The sequence below is a fragment of the Nannospalax galili genome, unplaced genomic scaffold (genome assembly GCF_000622305.1).
Source record: "Nannospalax galili isolate Female #2095 unplaced genomic scaffold, S.galili_v1.0 scaffold23, whole genome shotgun sequence".
Taxonomy (NCBI): domain Eukaryota; kingdom Metazoa; phylum Chordata; class Mammalia; order Rodentia; family Spalacidae; genus Nannospalax; species Nannospalax galili.
The window spans coordinates 1,456,786-1,472,164 of NW_008350771.1; the positions used below are offsets into that span (position 1 = coordinate 1,456,786).

At 42.7% G+C, this 15,379-nt stretch overlaps 1 protein-coding gene across 5 annotated transcripts in view; it reads right to left on the bottom strand.

Annotated features, from left to right (window-relative positions):
* Positions 1-15,379, bottom strand: part of Phactr4 (phosphatase and actin regulator 4) — a 75,434-nt gene that overhangs the window by 5,426 nt on the left and 54,629 nt on the right. For all 5 annotated transcript variants that reach the window (XM_008847954.3, XM_029570853.1, XM_029570856.1 and 2 more), the window contains 6 exons: positions 12,764-13,358; positions 11,979-12,169; positions 9,726-9,879; positions 4,987-5,042; positions 2,109-2,170; positions 71-208 (listed from right to left, as the gene is read on the bottom strand). In XM_008847954.3, coding sequence (XP_008846176.1) covers positions 71-208; positions 2,109-2,170; positions 4,987-5,042; positions 9,726-9,879; positions 11,979-12,169; positions 12,764-13,358 — 1,196 coding nt within the window. The remainder of the gene's footprint in view (positions 1-70; positions 209-2,108; positions 2,171-4,986; positions 5,043-9,725; positions 9,880-11,978; positions 12,170-12,763; positions 13,359-15,379) is intronic.

The window sequence follows — 15,379 nt, forward strand, 5'->3', positions numbered from 1 at the left end:
TCAAAATAAAATAATAATAAAAGAGAAGAAAGCCAGCATGAAGCAGAACATGTAACCATTTTCAAGTTACCTTGTCAGCAGGAGTCAGTTTGGTCCACGGCTTATCTGCTCGCCGGTCATAATCCTGAGCATCTGTTACCTCTACATATTCATTAAACCTCAGGATCTTCCTGGCAAGTAGTTCAGCCACAGTTGGCCTTTGACTGAGCTGAAAAAAACAGAGCCTTTTAACTTATTATGCCAGAAATTAGCCAATAATGCATTTAAATTGCATTTAACTTTCATTCAACATGAGTTATCTGGGGAGCTTTTTTCTTTCTTTCTTGCCAGGCGTGGTGGCACACGTCTTTAATCTTAGCACTTGGAAGGCAGAGGCAGTTGGATCTCTGAGTTCCAGTCCAGTCTGGTCTATATAGTGAGTTCCAGGCCAGCTGGGGCTACAAAGAAACCCAGTCTCAAAAAGACCAAAAAAAAGCAATCCTTCGGAAGACTCAGGCTCCTGAGTGCCAGGATTGCACTAGGTGGCTAGGAGCCACCACACCCAGATTACTTGGGGGAAGCTCTAATGATTACCAAACCCTGGGTCCCATCCTCCCCAAGAATTCTAGGTATCAAGAGTTTAGTTTTGGGTACGGAGACAGCTTAGTGGGGAAAGGCACTTGCTGCCAAGACTGATAAATCAAATTCAGTCCATGGGAACCACATGGTAGGAGAGAACTGGTACCCACAAGTTGTTCTCTGGCCTCGACATGCATACTGTGTAGCAGCTCCCCATATCATTTACTTCAGTGCACTACTAATTCTGAGAAATACTATCATAGTACGATGCTTCTGAAACTTTAATATGTGTACTGATCATTTGAGGATATAGCTCATGTATAGATGCTGGCCTGAGGATTTAACTCAGTAGCAGAACATGTTTAACAAAGTTGAAGTTCTTGGTTCAATCCCAGCACTTGCTCTTTTATCATCTGCACCCCGCCTCCCAAAAGTAGATTGTGATTAAGTGGGTCTAAATAAAGCCTGAGATTAAGCAGCTTTGAGAAGCTCCCAGGTGATACCAGTGCTGCTGGTCTATGGACACTTCGGGCAGCGAGGCTACCATAATAGCAGGTTCTATAATTAGGTAATCTACTCAATGTTAAGGCAGTAAGCCCAGGAATGGTCAAGGATAATATTCCTCCAATCCCATCCCGGAGAAGAAAAATGTAGAATAATTTCAGAAAGTATATCTGCACCTTTAATACCAGCATTTGGGAGGCAGAGGCAGGCAGATCTTTGTGAGTTTGAGGCCAGCCTGGTCTACATAGTGAGTTCCAGGACAGCTGGGGCTACAGGGAAACTCTGTCTCAAAAAGACAAAAAAAAAAAAAAAAAAAAAAAAAAAAAAAAAAAAAATCCAACTCTCTCTCCTAGGAATTCCTTTTTTTTAGGTTTAGTCTTTATTTCCCTTCTTTTTATTAAGGCCAGTATTCCATTGCACATGTATTCCACATTTTTTTTTAACATTCATCTATTCACGGACACTTGGACTGCTTCCACCTTTTTGTTACTGTGAATAATGCTGCTCTGAGTGTAGTATGCCAAGCCACTGCCTCACAGAGAATTCCTTTTTTATTTATTTTTTTGGTCTTTTTGAGACAGGGCCTCCCTATAGCCCCAGCTGGCCTACAACTTGCTATATAGACCAGGCTGGCCTTGAACACACAGAGCTCTGCCTGCCTCTGCCTTGGAGTGCTGGGATTACAGGCGTGTGCCACCACACCCAGCTTTTAGGATTCCTTTTTTAAAAAAGAGTTATTATTTCTAATTTTATGTGTATGAGTGTATTGCCTACATCATTTATGTAAGTGCACCCATCTCAGGCAATGCCCACGGAAGTCTGAAGAGGACATTGGGTCCCCTGGAACTGGAGTTTGGGATGGTATTAGGTGCCAGGTAGGTGCTGGGATCCGAATTTGAGTCATCTGCAAGAGTAGCCAGTCCTCTTAACTGCTGAACCATCTCTCCAGGCCCATAAGTATGTATTTTCATACAGATCTATGACACTACAAGTCAGATTTGGTCATTCCCATCAAACAGGTTATCCAAACAGAAAACACACAGTACCTTTCTAGTGAGCCGACGTTTAATCTCTCGTTTCTCTGCTTGCCGATCAGCTTCATTTTTAGCTTCAATTGACAGACACAAAGGATTTTATTCCAAAATGGCAATTCTCATTTCAAACACTGTAACAATTACAACACCGCTATTTCTTAGAGGTCAAAATCCTGATAAAACACTCTATTTGGGAATGGCTTATCAAGATGGTTTTCTTGGACTGGGCCTGATGGTCAGCATGCCTTTAGTCCCAGCACTTGGGAGGCAGAGGCAGGCAGATCTCTGTGAGACTGAGGCCAGCTTGGTCTCCATAGTGATTAGGTGGGGAGACCCTGTCTCAAAAACAAACCAAAACAAATCTTAAAGGAAGAGGAAAAAAAAAAAAAAAAAAAAAAAAAAAAAATTTCCAGAGTAACAAGGAACAGCTGTATATCACACCAAGTTTCGAGGGGAGAGTTGTTATCTACAAAGGTTCTCAAAGGGGACTGAAACGCAAATATTCAAATATCACTGAGAAAGCAGTGACCATGGTTAGACAGCACGTCTGCATGCAACTCCAGGAGAGCCTAAGATGCTGCATTAAAAATTTTAAATTGTGCCAGGTATGGTGGCGCACACCTTTAATCCCAGCACCCGGGAGGCAGAGGCAGGCGGATCTCTGTGAGTTCAAGGCCAGCCTGGTCTACATAGTGAGTTCCAGGACAGCTGGGGCTACAGGGAGACCCTGTCTCAAAAAGAACAACAACAAAAAATTTTTAATTGTGGGGCTGGAGAGGTGGCTCAGCAGTTAAGAGCACTGACTGACTGCTCTTGCAGAGGAGCCGGGTTCAATTCCCAGTACCCACATGGCGGCCATGAACCGTCCTTAACTCCAGTTCCAGGGGAATCCGAAGCCCTCTTCTGACCTCTGCGCACTCACATACATGCAGGCAATACACTCATGCACATTTAAAAAAAACAAAAATTTAAATTGCATTTTATGTGGGTTTTTTTTTTTTTTGGTCTTTTTTGAGACAGGGTCTCCCTGTAGCCCCAGGGCCTGGAACTCACTATGTAGACCAGGCTGGCCTTGAACTCTCAGAGATCTGCCTGCCTCTGCCTCCTGAGTGCTGGAATTAAAGGTGTGGACCACAACATCTGGCACCTGCCCCTACGAGTGTTTTTTTTTATTTTTTAATTTTTATTGTTTTATGTGTATGAGTGTATTGCCTGCATGTATGTGAGTGCACCCGTGTTGGGCTTTAGAATCCCCTGGAACTGGAGTTAAGGATGGTTAGCACCTGCCATGTGGGTGCTGGGAATCAAACCTGGGCCCTCTGCAAGAGCAGTCAGTGCTCTTAACTGCTGAGCCATCTCTCCAGCCCAGTATGAGTTTCTTTTAAAATTTTCTTTATTTTTATTTTATGTATATGCAAGTATTGCCTGAATGTAGGTAAGTGCACCTGTGTTGTGCAATGCCCGCAGAGGTCAGAAGAGGCTGTCGGATTCTCTGGGACTGGAGTTATGGACAGTTGTTAGCTGCCACATGGGTGCTGGTATTCGAACCTGGGTTTTCTGCAAGAACAACCAGTGTTCCTAACCGCTGGGCCATCTCTCCAGCCCCCATGAGTGTTTTTTTAAGTTACATTTTATGTGTATGAGTGTTCTGTCTCCTATGTGTGTGACATGCATCCACTGCCTGTGGAGGTCAGAAAAGGGCCCTGGATCCCCTGAAACTGGAGTTATGGATGATTGTTAGCTTCCATGTGGGTGCTGGGAACTGAACCAAGTCCTCTGCAAGAGCAGCCGGTGCTCTTAATGGCTGAGCTATCTCTCCAGTCCCAATCCACCTCCATATCCATGTCTATAGGGATGGGATAAATAAGAGTTGCCTAGAAGAATTCACTTCCCAAAAGGTCCAACATGGTGGACATAGCCAGTGGGATAGGATTTGGGACCCAAAGACAGGGTATTCCAGGACACAGCTGATCCCTCTCATAGGAGCTCAGGCCCCTTGCTGTGGTAGGTACTTCCAAGGGATAAGGACAAAGAGGGACCTCAAGGAAGGGGTGTAGTCTAGAGTCCCAAGGCTGTCTTGAATACCAAGATTGAGGGCCAAGAGCAAGAATCCATGTTGTGCATAGGGACTGAGATGGCCTGAGGTGAGAAGGGCATAGGAGAGCAAAGGTAAAAAGGCCTGACAGAGACTATCTCTGGCCATTTTAAACAGATGTGATTTTAACTGGGTGGGAGGCAAGCAGATGAGGCTGCAGAGCCTTGGTCTAGAACAAAAACAGTGATGAGATGGGGGTAGGATGTGGGATTGCCATCTGTCCTCAGTAGTCCCAGGCTCCAAAAGAGGAATGGGGAGGGGACTGCAGGGCACACGTTTGAACCTAAAGTTCACATTTTACTCAAAACTGGTAAAGCAAAGCCATCCTAGATTAGAATGCTGTTTTAGAAAAGTAATGGTGGACACAGACAGCAAGTTAAATACACCCTATTTGGTGGCTGCAGAAGTAAAAGTCTCAAGGGATGAGAGCAGAAGGGAAACCATGTCATTAGGGGCTTGGTGTGGGCCCTAGTCCTGAGTCCTCTAGAATAGGAATGTTTGTCTGCTCCATCAGCACAGTCACCTTAGCTCCCCCAAACACAGAAAAGGGGGGCCTCGCCTCCCACTCCCTGTCACATTCTCTCAAATGCTCAAAGCAGATCCAGGATACGGTGAGAACATTAAAACAAAATTTTCTGGTTTACCAGAGTACACTAAAAAATACTATGGTGACATTTTCCTAAGAAGCTTGGGCTTCCCTGGTGAGAACACTCCTCGCTCCTTTCAGCAAATGCTTTTTTTTTTCAATGTGTATTAAAATATATTTCATAAACATATTTCTATAGCTGGACTTACGCTGTAGTATGTTTCGTTGTTCTAGTTCTTCTGGTGTTGGCCTTTGACTCAGTCGACTAAAAAGAGATACATAGGATATTCATTATTATTGTTATTAAGCCTCAGGAGACTTGTTATAAAAAGGGTTATTTTTGCCAAGATTTATATTGACCCCTAAAAAAGAAATCAATAAAATTTCTAATAAATATACTTCATTTGCTCATTTATTATGAAACAATTTTCCCATGAAAGTGCTAACTGACGAACCATATTATGCTGTGTGGTGATAATGCCTGTAATGCCAGCATTTGGGAGGGTAGAGGCAGAAAGATTAGGAATTCAAGGTCATCCTTGGCTACATTGGGAGTTTGAGGCTAGCTTAAAGCTACAGGAGACCCGGCATCAAAACAGAAAGGGTATGTGTGTGTCAGGCATAGTGGTGCATGCCTTTAATCCCAACACTCTGGAGGCAGAGGCAGTGGATCTCTGTGAGTTCAAGGCCAGTCTGGTCTTTACAATGAGTGCCAGGCCAGACCAAGGGAGACCCTGTTTCAAAAAAAAAAAAAAAAAAAAAAAGGGTCTGTGTATATAGAGATGACTTTGTGGTTAACAGTACTTGCTATGCAAGCATGAGGACCAGAGTTCAGGTCCCAACATCCATGGCAACAAACTGTAGTGTGTGTGTGGAGGTTGGGATCGAGGGACAGAACTGTGACTTATTGGCTTCTAGCCTAGCTAAAAAAAGAAGGGAGTTCCAGGTTCAGGGAGAAATTCTACCTTAAAGAAAAAGAAAAGGGGAAGAAAAAGTTAATTGCTTATAATCCTATACCCTATAAAAAGGAGAGTTGGCAAACTTCTATAAAGGGCTGGAAATAAATATTTTAGTTGGATGTGGGGCACACACCTATAATTTTATTTATTTTTATAATATTTTATTTATTTTTATTTTATGTGTGTGAGTGTACTGCCTGCATGTATGTGAGTGCACCCATGTTGTGCAATGCCTCGGAGGTCAGAAGAGAGCTTCGGATTTCCCTGGAACTGGAGTTAAGGATGGTTTGTAGCTGCCATGTGGGTGCTGGGAATCGAACCTGGGTCCTCTGCAAGAGCAGTCAGTGCTCTAAACTTCTGAGCCAACTCTCCAGCCCCACACCTGTAATTTTAGAACTAGGGAGGTAGAGGTAGGAGGATCAGGAATTCAAGATCATCCGCAGGTACATAATGAGTTCAAGTACAGCCTAGGACTAACATGAGACCCTTCCTCAAAAACTAATTTTTTTTTTTTTTAGTCCTTTTTGAAACAGTGTCTCCCTGTAGCCCCAGCTGGCCTGGCATTTACTATGTAGACCAGGCTGGCCTTGAACTCACAGAGCTCCACCTGCCTCTGCCTCCCAAGTGCTAGGCCTAAAGGCATGTGCCACTATGCCCAGCTCATTTTATATTATTTTCCAGTGCTTTTGTTTGATGGTCTGGTCTGGTTTGGGTTAGGGTGCTGGGGAGAGAATCGAGGGCCTCATAAAGATATAGACAAATGGCCTACCGGAAAGCTACATATATATATGCAGCTCTTTCCCAGTGTTTTTCTATTCATGTTTCACATGGCACAGCTACTGTTTCTGTCATAACAATTTTCCTTTTTTCATACAGTCTTTCTAGTTATTACTATTGGTCACTATGTGTCAATCCATTGAATTGATTCTTTAAAAAATTTTTATTATTTTTATTTTATGTGTATGTATTGCCTGCATGTAGGTAAGTGCACCTGTGTTGTGAAATGCCTGTGGAGGTCAGAAGAGGCTGTCAGATCCCCTGGAACTGGAGTTACAGACAGTTGTTAGCTGCCATGTGGGTCTTGGGATTCCACTCAGATCCTTCTGCAAGAACAACCAGTGTTCTTTTTTTTAAAATAATATATTTCATTTATTATTTTTATTTTATGTGTATGAGTGTATTGCCTGCATGTATATGAGTGCACCTGTGTCGTGCAATGCCATGGAGGTCAGAAGAGGGCTATGGATTCTCCTGGAACTGGAGTTAAGGATGGTTTGTAGCCGCTATGTGGGTGTTGGGAATCGAACCCGGGTCTTCTGCAAGAGCAGTCAGTGCTCTTAACCACTGAGCCATCTCTCCAGCCCCTGAACTGATATTTTTTTTTTACAATTTATTGAGTCATAACCCTGCCAGACAATGGTTGCCTCTCATTTTTTGCTATTCTAGTTAATTCTAAGTCAGTGGTTCTCATACTTTAGCATTCATTTGGCAGGCTTCAGTTACCTGATAGGCTTGTCTGAAAAACAAATCGAGCTCCATCCAGAGTTTTTGCTGAAGGTGGGGCCTGATTTGTATTTCTTGTTCACACAGTTGGTCCTGGGATGTCTCCACCATGCCCAGCTGCAGAATCAGTGTTCTCAGTGCAAGACTTTCACTGTTGTTTTTGCTATCATTATTTTGAGACAGTCTCACACTATAGCCTAAGCTGGTCTGGAGCTCACTATGTAGTTTAAACTGGTCTTGGACCTGTGACAATATTTCCTACCTTAGCCTCACACATTCTGGGATTTACAGGTATCAACTACCATACACCAGAAGTCTTTCCCTTCCACTACCTCTGTTTTTGTCAGAAAATGTAGAATTAGTATTCATGGTCCTCAACAGTGACTCTTTTCTCCTCACTGTGTAGACCATCCTAGGCTGGCCCCCATTTCACAGCAATCCACCTGCCTCTGCCTCTTGAGTATTGGGGTGTTGGGATTTAAAGCGTATACCACTTTTTCTTTTTCAATTAAAATAATTTTTATTTATTAATTATCATTGGGAACTAGAGAGATGGCCCACTGGCTGCTCTTTCAGAGGACCAGGTTCAGTTCCCAGCACCCACATGGTGACTAACAACTGTCTGTAACTCCAGTTCCAGGGGATCTGACACCCTCTTCTGACCTCTGTGGGCACTGCACAACAGGGGTGCACTTAAATACAAGCAGGCAATACACTCATAGACATAAAAATATTAATTTTTAAAAATTACTATTATTGGGGCTGGAGAGCTAGCTCAGTGGTTAAGAACACTGGCTGCTCTTTCAGAGGACCATCCATAACTCCAGTTCAGGGGATCTGATACCCTCTTCTGACCTCCATGGGCTCTGCACAACACAGGCACACTCACAGTGCAGGTAAGACACTCATATACATTAAAAAAAAAAAAAAAATTTTAAAGAAATTAGAAAAAAGGCTGTTATGGCCAAATAAGACATCTAGGCTCAAGAGAAGTAAGATAGGGAATAGAAATTTGAGAAGGCCAGGCTAGCCTTGACCTCACAAAGATCTGTCTGCCTCTGCCTCCCAAGTACCGGTATTAAAGGTGTGCATTACTATGTCTGGCTTTTTATTATTTTAAAATTTATTTGCATTTCATGTAAATGGTGTTTTGCCTGCATGCATATAAGTGTGCCACATGCATGCAGTGCCAGCAGAGGAAAAGAAGGCATCAGATCCCCTGGAACTAGAGCTACAGATGCAATGTGGGTACTGGGAACTGAACCCAGGTCCTCTGCAAGGACACCAAGAGCTCTTAACCTCTGAGTCATCTCTCTAGCTCTCAGTTTCTTTCTTTTCAAAAACATTTTTTTGAATTTATTTATTTTTATTTTATGTGTATGAGAGTTTTCTCTACATGTATTAAAGTATACCATGTGCATGCATTGCCAGTGGAGGACAGAAGAGGGTGTCATATCGTCATATCCCGAGTTAAGGACAGGTGTTAGCTGTCATGTGGGTGCTGGGAACCAAACTCAGGTCTTCTGGAAAGACACTAAGTGCTCTTACTTGCTACACCATCTCTCCAGCCCCTTTTCTTTCCTTCATTCTTTTTTTTTTTTTAACAATCTTTTTTTTTTTTTTTTTGGTGTTTTTGAGACAGGGTCTCCCTGTAGTGGGGGCTGGCCTGGAACCTACTGTGCAGGCCAGGCTGGCATTGAACTCACAGGGATCTGCCTGTTTCTGCCTCCTGAGTGCTGGGACTATAGGCGTGTGCCACCACACCTGGCTCTTTTTAAAATTAAATTTTATTTATTTATTTATTATTTATCTATCTATCTATCTATCTATCTATCTATCTATCTATCTATCTATCTATTTATTTATTTGTGTGTGTGTGATGGCACATGGATGGAGGTCAGAGAACAACCATGGGAGTTGGTGCTTTTCTTTTACCATGTGTGTCCCAGGAATTAAACTCAATTCATCAGGCCTGGTGACAAGTACCTTTACTGACTGAGTCATCTTGCTCCCTACTTTTTCTTTTTTTTCCTGTAATTTTCTAACTATTAATATAAATGAACATGCTGCTGTCTAGTTGCTCTAGGACCATCAAACTGTCAAGTTCAGAACCTTTAACATGCTGTATCTAATGTTTTTTAGAAATTATTCTTTTAAAAAAAGGACATGGGCTGGAGAGATAGCTCAGTGGATAAGGGTACAGGCTGCTCTTGTAGAAGACCCTGGTTCAGATCCCAGCGCCCATATGACAGCTAACAACTGTCTGAAACTCCAGTTCCAGGGGATGTGATGCTCTCTTATGGCTTCCTTGGGCACTGAACACACATGGTACACTTACATGCATGCAGGCAAAACACAAACACATAAAACAAAAATTAAAAAAATTCTTTTTAAAAAGGACACATGAATGCCTCACTATAAGGTAGGTGTCTAACACACATACAGCCATGCTCAAACAAATGCAGCCAATCTGGTCAATGGCCTACCGAATCAGTGTGTTCCCAATCTGGTGCCGTATTTCATTCCACTCTTCCTTGCTTTTACGAGGCCAAGAATTCAAGTTCAATTCTGTTTCAATGGGTCTGTGGTTCAACTTCATTGCTAGCGTGTCTTTCCTCTTAACTTTGTTGGCCAGAGCACCTTTACAGAGGGGGAGAAAATGTTGAAGCATGAAGCTAAAGGCTCTATGTCATGTGGAACTGGACAAACCTGTATGAATGTTAACTTCCAGCTGCCCATTTGGCTTTAGATGATCCAGCCAAACACAGAGGAGGGGCTATAGCAGAAGACATCTAAAAATCTTCAAGGCAAAATGGACTCAGATATGTAAAAGATAACTTATTTTATCAGCCCGCTACATCTTCCTCCCTTTAGTGTGAATTTTTAGAAAGAATTTAGTATGTTCTGGGATAGTCCTCTGAATTTAAACATGAACGCTTTTATATTAATATATCTCAGAATCTGTTTATTGTTGTTTTGAGATAGAATTTTGCTATGTTGCCCAGGCTGGTCTCAAATTCCTGAGTTCAATTAATTATCTTACCTCAGCTGTTTCAGTAGCTAAAACTACATATGACTAACCAACCTCCCTCCCTTCCTCCTTTTGTTTTGAGACAGGGTTTCATTCATGTGGTTAACCTTTTTTTTTTTTTTTTGTCTTTTTGAGACAGGGTCTCCATGTAGCCCCAGCTGTCCTGGAACTATGTAGACCAGGCTGGCTTTGAACTCACAGAGATCCACCTGCCTCTGTCTCCCGAGTGCTGGGATTAAAGGCCTGTGCCACCACGCCCAGCAGTGGTTAACCTTCTTAAAGCTTCCTTTCAACTTAATTTTTTTTTACATTTATTTAAAAGATTTACTTACAAAAAAAAAAAAAAAGAAAAAGAAAAAAAAGATTTACTTATTTTGGGAGCTGGAGAGATGGCTCAGCAGTTAAGAGCACTGACTGCTCTTGCAGAGGACCCGGTTTGATTCCCAGCACCCACATGGTGGCTATGAACAGTCCTTAACTCCAGTTCCAGGGGAATCCGAAGCCCTCTTCTGACCTCTGCAGCATTGTATGACACGGATGCATTCAAATACATGCAGGCAATACACTTGTACACATAAAATAAAAATAATGTATATATATAAAAGATAGTTTACTAATTTTTATTTTATGTGTATAATTGTTTTGCTTGCATGTATATATGAGTACCACATGTGTGCCTGGTGCTGCAGAGAACATATGAGGGTGTCAGACCTCCTGGTACTGGAGTTACAGAGAGCTGTGAGCTGCCATGGAGGTGATAGAAACCAAACCCTAGTCCTCTGAAAGAGCAGCAAGTATTCTTTTTTAAAAAAATTATTTTATTTATTATTTTTACTTTATGCGTATGCATGTATTGCCTGAGTGCAGGTAAGTGTACCCCTGTTGTGCAATGCCGTCGGAAGACAGAAGAGGCTGTTGGATCCCCTGGAACTGGAGTTCCGGACAAGTGTTAGCTGCCATATGGGGGCTGGGATTCGAACCTGGGTCTTCTGCAAGAACAACCAGTGTTCTTAACAGCTGAGCCATCTCTCTAGCCCCCAAGAGCAGCAAGTATTCTTAACCATTGAGCCATCTCTCCAGCCTGATTTATTTATTTGGGTGTGAGTCACCCACCACATGCAACAGAACACACTTTCATTATACTGAAGAGAAGCCATCGCTTTTCTTTTTTTCTTGGAGCTGAGGACTGGACTCAGGGCCTTGCACTTGCTAGGCAAGTGCTCTATTACTGAACTAAACTCTCAACCCTGGTCACTTATCTTTTCAACTTAACCTATGTGCAGTTACTATCTTCAAAGTGAATAGGCTTTGGGGGTTTTTGGTACTGAGGACTGACTCTAGGGCCTTGTACATACTTACCACATGTACATGTTCTACAACTGAACTAAACCTCTGGTCCCTTTGGGTTCTAAAATAGAAACCCAAAGTCTGAATGATTCAGTCTGTGTGGCTCCCTCCCATGCCTTGTTTCAGTAGAGGGATGGTAAGAGGAAGGAGGAGTCTTTCACACTGCCTTCCAACAACAGCCAGATGACTCTGGAATGGGGTGCCTGTTTCCAGTCACTCTAAATTTGCTAAGGTGAAGTAGTTTTATCTGTAAAAGGATTTTCTTGCTGGGGATCTAGCTCATTGGTAGAGGGCTTGCCCTTCAGTCTCTAGCACCACACAAAAGAGAATTTTCTCTTGTGCTTCCCCTTTGGCTTCTTACTCTGATGGCTTTCCTCATTGTCATCTTCATCCTCTTCATCTCGGTATGGAATGGGACCCTCTGAATCTGAGTCACTTTCCTTCTCTTCCTCTTGCAGACATTGTGGTAGTTTAGGAGTGACAGAGGTAGATGTCACATCTTCAACAAATGCCAATGGACAGATTTGCTCCTCTTCTTCTTCATCGTCTGGACTAACAAATTAATATAATTATATATTTTTTTCAGAAACAGTGAGGATTTTCAAGAGAAAGGATTGAAACATACATAAAAAGTCCATTAACGGGATAACTTATAAATCCCTCTCTTAACTTTAACACTCTTCCTAAGAAACTTTTTAGTATCTATGAGTCTAAAAGGCACTGGGTTCAAATCCCAGCTGTTTCTTACTAGACACGGACACTTTCTAGCATTTGCCTAATTTGATCCATAAAAGCTTTCAGAGTAGATACTACTCATTTACAGAGAATATAACTGAAAACAGAAAGGCTGTGCTAACATCTTACAATGCAAAGGCTCTTAAGCACCACGTAATACATGTGTATCATATTAAACCAGGTTTGAATGTTCATATTTACAAGCAGGTAATTTTGGTGTTGACATAAAAATCTGTTAAAAACAAAAGGTTATAGGAATCAGCAGGGTAAAAAGTCCAAGTTCTAGAACTTACACTTTTAGCAAAACATTCTTTGTACCTTACATTCATTCACACTTTCAGAAGATTTTCCCAAATGGATCTGCCTGAGGTAAATGTACAGTAATGAGAAGCAGGTGGTTGGGATACTCACACTTTCAACATTTCAATAGTGATGGGAAGTGACCGAGTCCGACCCAGGGTGCCGCTGTCCTCAGAAAAGTGGTCAGTGTTCTCAAAGAGCAGTGAATGAGCTCGATGAGAACCTTCCAGGGGAGGAGTCATGGGAAGGGGACTGGTTAGGGCCTGCTGAATCCGGATATGCAGTGGGAGTGGGGGCAACCTCGCAGGGATGTGGGGCTCCCCAGAGCTCTGGTTCAGTATCTTCTTGGGGACTTCCTTTTTCTGATCTTCCTGCTGGGGAACCTCCTGGGACTGATCTAAAGAAGGTGAAAGCAAAACTTCTGGCACAATGTGAAAAGTCTTAGCAGGGAATGGAGGGGACCTTGGGGGCTCTGGCGGTATGTGAGTAGGCAGTGGGGGTGATGGGGAGGAAGGTGGGGTTATCAGCAGTGGTTCAGGGCCCACAGAGCACATGTTTTCTCTTTGATCACTTGGTGTTTTTATTGTGACAGCAGCAGTAGGTTCCAGGGTGGGTACCAAGGTTGACGAAATGCCTCTCTTGGGTGGTAAGGGCGGGGATGGTTTTGACAACAGTGTACCACAGTTTATTGCTTGGGACAATTCAGCTGGAAAAGAGAAAGCAACACTTTAATAATATGACTCTACAAGACACTGAAGGGCCAGTTCAGACCTACAATCAGAGCTGGGGTCAGTCTTAAATCTTTTAAGCAAATTATATAATTTCACGGCTTTGCCATTCCTTATATATCTCACTCGGACACAAAAGCTGTACTTATTCAGGTAGAACGTCTAATGAATAGAGGTATAGGGAAATTTTGATGATTAACATTTCATTACTATGACAACTCTATAAGCTAATATGGGGATAATGTTAATAGGATGAGAACCCAAAACAACAACAAAACACTGATTAAAGTTCTTTTGAATTAAAAAAAAAAAAAAAAAAAAGCCAGCTGTGGCAGTGCACACCTTCAATCCCAGCACTTGGGAGGCAGAGGCAGGTGGATCTCTGTGAGTCCAGCCTGGTCTACATAGTAAGTTGCAGGCCACCAGCTGGGGCTATAGGGAAACCCTGTCTCAAAAAGACCAAAAAAAAAAGAAAAGAAAAAGAAAATTCTTCTGTAAAATACCACTCCATTAAGAATTCAAACACTCAGACTTGGCTTGGTGGCGCATGCCTTTAGTCAGACAGGCGGATCTCTGTAAGTTCAAGGCCAGCCTGGTCTACATAGTGAGTTCAGGTCAGTTGGGACTACAGGGCGACCCTGTCTGAAAAAGACAAAAAAAAAGAATTTAAACACTGATGGGCTGGAGAGATGGCTCAGTGGTTATAAGCACTGGCTGCTCTTGTGGAGGACTTGGGTTCAATTCCCAGCACTCACATGGCAGCTAAAAATAGTCTGCAATTCCAATTCCAGGGGATCTGACAACCTCTTCTGACTTTTGCAGGCACTGCATGCACAGGTACATTTACATACATGTAGGCAAAACACTCATACATACAAAATAATAATAAATAAAAAATAATAAATAGGGGTTGGAGAGATGGCTCAGCAGTTAAGAGCAGTGGCTGCTCTTGCAGAGGACCTGGGTTTGATTCCTAGCACCCACATGGTGGCTGCGAACAGTCCTTAACTCCAGTTCCAGGGGATCTGATGCCCTCTTCTGACTTCTGCAGGCATTGCATGACATGGGTGCACTTACATACATGCAGGCAATATATTCATACACATACAATTAAAAAAAAATAAAAAGAATTTAAACATTCATATAGTAATTTTTTGTTCCTCCCTATTTTTTGAGTCAGGGTCTCCCTGTAGCCTCAGCTAGCCTGGAACTCACTATGTAGACCAGGCTGGACTTGAACTAACAGAGATCCACATGCCTCTGCCTCCTAAGTGCTGGGATTAAAGGCATGTGCCACCACCCCAGCCTCATCTAGTAATTTTTAAAGTAATAGAAATAGAGGCAGTTTATAAAGAGAAAGGCACTCCCATGTATGGGAGTGGGCCAGTGAGCTAGGAAAAGGCATGTGCTCAAAAGCCCAGATAGCAATATTAAAAACTTGAGGGGAGAGGGGCTCATGGGGCTCCTCTCCTTCCTGACAATCCCTAGGCAGTGAATGATTGCTGAGAGAGGAAAAGATACTTTTTTCAGTGGTATAGCCACTAGCAAGTTGTCCATGCTGCTATAAATAACCCCTTAATCCATACTCCGTGTGTGTGTGTGTGTGTGTGTGTGTGTGTGTGTGTGTGTGTGTGTGTGTGTGTATGAGTCTGGCAAGTCTTGATTTTAAAAACCAAACCACCTGGGTGGGGAAGAGGCTTAGTGGATGAGGGCACATGCCTCCAAGCCTGATGACCTGAGTTTGATCCCCAGAACTCTTGGTGAAAGGAGAGACTTGATTCTCAAAAGCTATTCTCTGACCTCCGTAACCCCATTATGGTATGCGCACACCTGCACTCTCTCACACACATTATATACACCATAATAAAAAATAAATAAAAACGGGTCTGGAGAGATGGCTCAGCAGTTAAGAACACTGGTTGTTCTTGCAGAAGACCCAGGTTTGAATCCTAGCACCCATATGGCAGCTAACAACTGTCCATAACTCCAGTTCCAGGGG